This window comes from Rhincodon typus, chromosome 6, assembly GCF_021869965.1.
Source record: "Rhincodon typus isolate 14 chromosome 6, sRhiTyp1.1, whole genome shotgun sequence".
Taxonomy (NCBI): Eukaryota; Metazoa; Chordata; class Chondrichthyes; order Orectolobiformes; family Rhincodontidae; genus Rhincodon; species Rhincodon typus.
In genome coordinates, this window is record NC_063337.1 from 5,757,411 (window position 1) to 5,766,211 (window position 8,801).

At 40.2% G+C, this 8,801-nt stretch overlaps 1 protein-coding gene across 3 annotated transcripts in view; it reads right to left on the reverse strand.

Annotated features, from left to right (window-relative positions):
• The window catches only part of LOC109914012 (52 kDa repressor of the inhibitor of the protein kinase), a 40,664-nt gene that overhangs the window by 9,086 nt on the left and 22,777 nt on the right, over positions 1 to 8,801 (reverse strand). For all 3 annotated transcript variants that reach the window (XM_048597729.1, XM_020513578.2, XM_048597730.1), the window contains exons 3-5: positions 7,001 to 7,114; positions 6,856 to 6,892; positions 1 to 2,473 (exon numbers count right to left, since the gene is read on the reverse strand). The exon at positions 1 to 2,473 is cut by the window's left edge and continues 9,086 nt beyond it. In XM_048597729.1, the coding sequence (XP_048453686.1) occupies positions 1 to 2,473; positions 6,856 to 6,892; positions 7,001 to 7,114 (2,624 nt within the window). The remainder of the gene's footprint in view (positions 2,474 to 6,855; positions 6,893 to 7,000; positions 7,115 to 8,801) is intronic.

Here is an 8,801-nt window from a genome sequence, read left to right on the forward strand (position 1 = left end):
AGCTCCACGGTGCTAGGCTCCATTTGCGGCTGAAGCTCCACGGTGCTGACCTCAATAACCTGACCTGCTGGATGGTGCTGCAATTCCAAGCCATTTACCTCTGAGTGATGCTGCAATTCTACACCATTTACCTCTGAATGGTGGATCACCTCCACCACTCTTCCCTCGATATGGTGTTGTAGTTCCACATTGCTTGCTATTGGCTGCTGGCTGATCTCAGCCCCTTCCGGATGGTGTTGCAATTCCACACTGGACTCTGCTGTATGCTGAGTCACAATCATGGTGCCGCTTACAGGAAACTGTTGCAGTTCTACTGTGGTCCCCTCCGGATGCTGGGTCACTTCTATGATAGTCTTATCTGAATTCTGGCAGACCTCCATGAGGCTTCCTGCAGACTGATGGTGTAGTACAACCCCACTTGTCACTGTATGGCTCGCCACCTCCATGCACTCACCATCAACTTCATACACTGTCTGAGTACTTGTTTCCAAATTATTGATTTCGATACTGCTTCCATCATGATTGTTTATGTCCACACCATCTGAATCAGTCACGTGGGCCAGCTGCATTTTCTCTGGGTATAGTTTTGCATAAGTATCGACCATCATGTCATAGTCATGTTTGGTATCGTAACTGATGTGGATTAGTGCCAGACTGGTTGTCCGCTCCTCAACTGGAGTGATTTTCAAATATGCTTTGAGTCGCTTCCGTCCAATTTCATACTTGTCAGTTTCAAGCTTGATAATAGGTAGGTTTGAGACAATCTTAAGTAAAGTGTACACGTTTGGAAAGAACTTGATGTCAGGATGGCGCAGCGTGTCAAAAATAGTACTAGGAAGTTCAACATCTCTGCTTCGATGCTTCCATTTTATCTTCCAACAGTGCAGTTCTGCTGAAAGGGTATCTGGATTTGGAAGATCATCTTTATATAAATCAGCCATGTTTTCCTCTCCAGTATTATATTTCAGCTGGGCCATGACAGAAGGCACCAACGACAGGCACTTGAGAGCCTTTAACTGCTGCTCGGAGAACATGTCCTCGATTTCTAAAATAATGTGGTCCAAAAAGGGTGCAGTAATTGCTTCTTTGTAATAATTTTCAGGAGTCTCCTCAGAAACCTCTTCACTTTGAGGCTGCCTGCGACACCTCCATGGCAGCTTTAGTTCAATCCCCATTTTGATTGATAAATTGGTGGCTTCTTCTAACCAGAACTCATGATACACATCAATATTGTCCCTCATTTCATTTAATGAGTGCAGGACCGCAGTCAAAGTGCTTGAGGCAAAATAAGTGTCCGATGCTTGACCTTGGAGATTTTTGCCAAAGGCTCTTGTGTACGAGAGAACATTCTTCAACACCATAACAGAGACGACTATTTCGAAATCTCTCATGGTTGAGGAGAGCATGCTGGCCTGGGTTGCTATCTCAGCATTCCACCTACCACATGTATCGTAGCTGATCTCATCCAAGCATGTCACCAGCACTTCATAAAGATCTGCTAAGATCTCAAAAGTGTCATGTCTTTCATACCAATTAATTTGAAAGAGTTTTTTCAGCTCCTTTGCCTTCTCCTCATTTGTTTGATAGACACCGTCAACACCAACATCAAAAACCTTCTGGAGCTGAGGTGACAAACTAAAAAATGATACAATGTTCTCCATCAAGCTTAATACCATGTTAATACCAAAAATCAGACTGGACTTTGCTATCCATATGTTTAGGGGGTATGAAGAACAAGGAGTGCTCAATGCCTTTGGACATTGCTGTAAAATGCTAGCCACAACAACTCGCTTTTTGTAAGACATTGTGCCAGAGCCATTGTATGCTTGTCCACGGCAGTAATACATGTTCAGACCCCACTTTTCTGTAAGGGTCTCATGGATCCGACTGGCCAAGAACTCCCCGTCAAGATCACAGGGTATGAAGCCAACGAATTCTTGCCTCAGACAGTCAGACTCATCTACAAACCGAATTAACAGGGACACATGGTCGAGCCCCGCTACATTGATCACTTCATCCGTCACAATTGAGAAGAAGTTGCTGTCACGAACTTCTCGAAGTACCTCCTCCCGTATGCACATCTCACAGATGTCCAAAAGGTCTTTTTGCAAGTTCTTAGGACAGTACACTGCATTCACAGCAGTTGTCTCAAACCTCTTTCTAAGAATTTCATCACCTGCATTCATTCTGAATTCTAGTAGTGCTTGAATGTTGTCAGGAGTATTGCACAGGTTGCTCAGGTTTTCAATGGCCGATCCTCCCAAAGGAACATTTTGCCTCCCTAACAGCAATACAGTTTCAAATAAAACTTTGAGAAATTCTTTGTTTCCCTTCTCTTCAGGTGTCAAATTTAAAGATTCTTCCAGGAGAGTAGACTCTTCAAGGCTCTCTGTAGCACCTTCCAGTTCTGTTTTGTCAAGTTCATTGACTGCCTCCTGTTTACACTGCAGACCTCTCAGGACATCACAGTCAGCTTAAAACATGAAAAAGAAAGTTTGAGACTATTGCCAAAATTTTTATTATACATGATCACAGACCCAAATTAAGTGCTGATTTTGAAAACTCTTCCTATAAATTCTGCTAAAACTTAACATATTTACACAATCACCCTTAGTCAGGAAATAACTTATTTTAAGAATAAAATTTACACAGAATTATAGGTGTTTGTAAGCACAGATCTGTGACCCAAAAATTTTAAGAATAATACTAACTCAATTAAATACTCTCTTATATTCACTTTGTCTACTTTAACTTCTAAACCCAAGATTGCAAATAGTATTAACAGAACAAAAGTGCTAAAAGTTGTAGATTGAATATCGAATAGTATTATTAGTGTTCCAATATATAATACTGCATCACAATCCGAAAAGCATGGGAGATCCCAATAGAATAAATGTACAAGTGAATTTATGGAATTGTAATGCAGCATTTCCTAGAAACAGAAAATAAGAGGAGCAAGCCATTTGGACCTTTGGGCATGCATCGTCTTTCAACATGATCATGGCTAATCATCCAACTCAGTACTTTGTAGTTTTTCTCCCATATCCTTTGATCCCTTTAGTTCCTAGAACTATATCTAACTCCTCCTCAACTGCTTTCTGTGGCAAGGAATTTTACAGGCTTACCACATGTTGGGTGATAAAATTTCTTCTCATCTCTGTCTTAAACACTCATCCCATATTGTAAACTGTAACCATTGCTCCTAGTCTTCCCAGCCATTGGAAACATACATTAGTCCTGCTGTTACAGGAATCAGCTTGGTAAACTTTCAGTGCACTTCCGCCATATCATAACATTTTTCTCAGATAAAAGAGACCAAAAGTGCACAATATTCTAGGTGTGATCTCAGCAAGGCCTGTACATTCCCAGCAAGATTTCACTGCTTCTATACTCAAAATAGTCTTGCTATGAAGGCCAAATACCATTTGCCTTCTTACCCTATGCACAACCTGCATGCCTACTTTCAGCGACCGGTGTACAAGGATACCAGGTCTCATCACACCTCTTCCTCTTCCAATCATTGCCATTCAGATAATGTCTTCCTACTACCAAAGGGGATAACCTCGTATTTACTCACATTATACTTCATTTGCCATGCATTTGCCCACTCACTCAACTTGTCTAAAATCACACTGAAATCTCTCTCTTTTCTCACAGTTCATCCTCCCTCTCAACTTTGCATGTTCTGCAAACTTGGGAGAACGTTACATTTAGTTTCCTTACCTAAATTGTTAAAACACACTGAACAGCTGGGGTCCACACACTAACACAAATAGTTCCTCATTAGTCACTGCCTGCCATTTGGAAAAAGACTCATTGTTTCCTATCTGCCAAACAATTCTCTATCCATGTCAGTACACTACGCCCAATCTCAGACACTTCAATTTTATATGTTAATTTCTTATGTGGGACCTTATCGAACACCTTCTGAAAGTCCAAGTAAATCACATCCACTAACCGCTCCTTATCAAAATCAACTAATTACATCTTCAAAATTTTCCAGATGTGTTCAGCGCAATTTCCCTTTCGTAAATCCATTTATCCAACCCTGTCACTATTTCCCAAGTGCTGTACTATTAAATGTTCTTGAATAAATTCCAGTATTTTTCACACTAATGACGGCAAGCTACCTGGTTTATAATTCTCTCCACCTCCTTTTTAAACAGTAAGGTTACATCAACTACTACGCAAACCACAGGAACTGCTCCAGTCTATAGTCTTGGAAGGTGATCACCAACACATCCACTCTTTCTACAGCCACTTACTTAAGTACTCTAGGGTGCAGATTATTGAGCCTAAGTTTTTAAACAGGCTTCAATCATATCAATTTTTCCAACACCACTTCCCTATCGATGTTGTTTTCCTTCAGTTCCTCCCTCTCTCTAAACCTTGGAATCCCCAACATTTTTGGGACGTTATTTGTATCCTCCTTGGAGGGCAAAACCAACCACGTATTTAGTTGGTCTGACATCTCTCTGCTCCCCATTATAACTTCTCTGCTTGTGATGAGACCTTTATTTGTCTTCAGTAATTTTTTGCCCTTCACTTACACACAAACTGCTTGTAAAAGATTCTATACATTTTCTGAAACCTTACTCTAGTACAGAAGCAGGTGCGTATTGTTACAGTTATACAGGGCCTTGGTGAGGCCGTACCTAGAATATTGTGTGCAGTTTTGGTCTCCTTTCCTGAGGAAGGATGCTCTTGCTCTCGAGGGAGTGCAGCAGAGGTTTACCAGGCTGATTCTGGGGTCAGCGGGTCTGACACATGAGGAGAGATTGAGTAGGTTGGGATTGTTTTCGCTGGAGTTCAGACGAATGGGATTGGGTGGGGGGGGCTGCGCGGAATCTCATACAGACTTTTAAAATTATAACAGGACTGGACAGGGTAGATTCAGGGAGGATATTCCCGATGGTGGATGCATCCAGAACCAAGGGTCACAATATGAGGATTCGGACGAAGGTGGGGAGACATTTCTTCACCCATGGAGCACTGAGCCTGTGGAATTCATCACCACAGGAAGCAGTTGATGCCAAAACATTGAATGTATTCAAGAAGTGACTAGCTATAGCACTTGAAGAGCATGGGATCAAAGGCTATGGGGAGAAAGCAGGATCAGGCTATTGAGTTGGACGATCAGCCGTGATCATGAAGAATGGCAAAGCAGACACGAAGGGCTGAATGGCCTCCTCCTGCTATGTTTCTACTCTATTTCCACCCTCTTAATCAATCCCTTTACCCTCCTTTGCTGAATCTGAACTGCTCTCTATGCATAGGTCTGCTGTTTTTTTGTCCAATTTGTATGTCACTTTTTTGGATCTGATACTATCCCTAATTTCCACTGTTAGCCATGGTTAGGCCACCTTTCCCATTTTATTTTTGTGCCAGTGAAGACTGAAATAAGTTGGGGATAAACAGGCTAAAAAGAATTGCTCACTATCACTGAATCACAGTACAGCAAGCACCCGAGAGAATGTACATAAACATTGTGCCAGAGAATTAGACTAGGATCATAAAAGTTATTGTATCAGCTTCAGATTTCTGGAAAAACAACAATGAAATTTCAACAGTTTCTGGACTCCAGTAATTTTTTTACTGCTTGGTAATGCACCTGATACATTTTCAGCAATTATTTAAACTGGTGGAATATGCGGGTTACAAAATTAAAGTGATTTAAAATTAACTAGGTCACTCTTTCTGGAATCACAATTTTAAACCAACATGCTTCAGAGAGCAGATGCCTGCAAGGCTTCCTGAAGTGTTCATGGAAGTTTGTGTATGTTGTGGAGCTTTACAACAGGAGAGAGATAAAATATTAAGCCATATAGTCTAAGATGAGCAGGTTTTATTTAAAGTCGTTCAAAAGCTTTTTGGGTGCAATTCAAAAGAGACCAGGATCAGAAGCAAGTATAGTGTCCCCTACAAAAAAGGGCATCATTCAGAGCAATTAAGGAAATAAACTACCATAAATAAAAGATGTTGTTTGTTTACCTTCCACAGCAGCAGCGCTTGGTTAAAACTAGACAGATTATTCAAAGACCAAGGAAGTCTAAGCTCTCAGTGGTGTCAGCAGACTATCCTAGTTACTTTCCAGAACAAACTTAGCCTTTACATGTTCTCCCCACCAAAACTGAGGCCACATTTAGCCCTTAGCTGCTCTTGGCCCAGGACTTAAATCTTATCCTTTAACAAATCCACGTTGTTCAACTCCACGTAAAACAAACATTCACTCCAGCATTTAGCCCTTCTTCTCCACAAGCCCATCTTTGCAAGAAATCTACCTCCTTATCTCTTGACCCTCTTTCTCCAAATCAACCAATTTTCTTTTTGCCCTAAGCTAGTAGGTCTCATCATTTTCTTTCAGGTAATATTTTCTCCTTTCAGAAACAGCAGTTATCACTCTCTGGGCACTTGGTTCTTTTATTTTTGTCCATGTCACAACCTCCCTTCCTTCTCGTTAATTGCTTTGACATTGAGGTTGCATAAGTTACAGGTTTTTTTTTTAAAAATGTATTTTTACGCTTAGCTTTCAGTCATAAACTTCCTAATCATTTTACATACATTATCTGTGTTTCTATGTAGGATGCACACCCAAGGCATTTTCTAAGATGCCCTTTTTTTTTTACCTTTTAGTCACTCTCCATCATATAAGCAATTGAATTATTTCTGAAAGAGTATTGCTATGAACATTCAAGCAACCATTTTTAATGTTGAAATGACACCCTCAAATTCAGACACATATGTCTGGTTAGTCAACCTGCCAAAAATTAAAGCTCCAGGAATATGTTAGAAAAGGTATGATCCATACACACTATTTCCAGGGTTACATACAACCAGTGTTATGGAGCTACTTACTTCTTGGTGCTTTCACCCTCAGTAAATCTTCTTCAGTCTATAACAAGAAAGAAGAAAAGGAAAAGGTTTTATACTATCTTAATGTATCCTGAGCTTCACAAAATGAGGAAAAAAAGTGACAATTATTGTAGTGAAGTGATCTTACCAGGTCTTTTATCCTTTTGTGCTTTCTGTGTTTGCCTTCAGGTTTATTGAGATGACTCGTTAAGTCAAACAAAGTTGGCACTGCATTATCCTTAAGGACTGTTCTGTAAGGGCTCTGGAAACAAGTTTATAATTTCAAATAATGTTAGATGCTTCACTGTTGATATCAAATGCTTTCTAACTTAAACTTCCCCATCTGCAATTTCTCCGTCACTCTCAATCTCTAGCTTATTTCACCCAGTTTGTGAAGTTACAGCCAGATACTAAGCCCTACATAATATCTGACAGTCAGAGGCACAGTTCATTAATGTGTACATACAAGTTTCATTTTAACTTGCTAACTCAGGAAGTCAGCAGCTCTTATGCAGAGAGAGAGAGAGAGAGAGAGAGACTTAACATTTCAGGTTGGTAACCTTTCACATGACCTGTTGAATTTTTCCCAGATTTCCAGGCTTTACTGTATTTTGCCTTTGACATAAACGCAATTAGGATTCTGGGTGTATTAAAAGAATAACATTCGAGTGAAATAATGAACTAAGACTGAAACTTAAATCTCACCTAAAATTCAGTGTGCTGTTCTTGCAAGTTTAGTAATAATAGTGCACCTCCGGAGATACCACAGTGGTGAGTAACTGCACTGATTTAAAGGGTATAATAATCAGTTTGTGAAAACTCACTAAGTAATTTGCTTACAAGAGATCGTAAGATTGCTGTTTTTGAGATTTAACAGCAAATAGATAACGTAGCCCAATGATTCTTTATTTTGTCAAAGGCAGTACAAACAGAAGGTATGGCACTCAAAATAAAAACAAAGTCAGAGACAAGAGTACTTCAGTGAGTAAGCAATCAATCTATTACACTTAAATAAAAACTGTAGGATGTTGGATATCTGAAACAAAAACAGCAAGGAGAAACTCCAGTCGGTCTGGCACCACTGGTAGAGAGAAAAACAATGGTAATGTTTGAAGTCCAGTGATCCTTTGTCAGAACATTCACTTGCTAGTTTGGGAGGTGGAGAAGCAGTAAACATGGATCCATTTAAATGTAACATGCATTGACACTGTTCAGAACAATAATTCAGGGGACTGTACATGGGTAATTTAAGCAATGTGTCAGGCCTGGGAGGAAAGATGACTTGCTCCAACATTTCTGAAAGCTCTCCAAGGCTTGAGAATTTTGTTGCCTCATCGCTGGGCCTGTTGCAAACCAGTTGATAGAAACTGATTAACCATTACTGCTATTAACATCATGCAACTATCAGGATGGTAGAAGGTGAAAAAGACTGACCTCTCTGTCTTTTCTTATTCAGCAATCCCTAGGTTCCTAATTTGGAATAAAAACTGCAAGAACTGCAGATGCTGTAAATTGGAAACAAAAAGAGAAATTGTTGGAAAAGCTTAGCAGGTCTGGCAGCATTTGTGAAGAGAAATCAGAGGTAACATTTCAGGTCCGGTGACCCTTCTTTAGGACTGACATTAGCTAGGAAAAATGTCAGTTTACATGCGCGCACACACACCGAGGCCTTGTTATCACACAGTCTGCCATTACATGCTACCTATTGTTAGCTACTAACAGTCTCCATTAACAGCTAAAAACTGAAAGAACTGTGGATGCTGAAAATCAGGAATAAAAACAAAGTTGCTGGAAAAGCTCAGCAGGTCTGGCAGCATCCGAGAAGGGAAAAAACAGAGTTATCGTTTCGGGTCTGGTGACCATTCCTCAGAACTGGAAAAGTTCTCAGATCCTCAGATCATACTCAGATGCTGCCAGACCTACTGAGCTTTTCCAGCAACTTTGTTTTT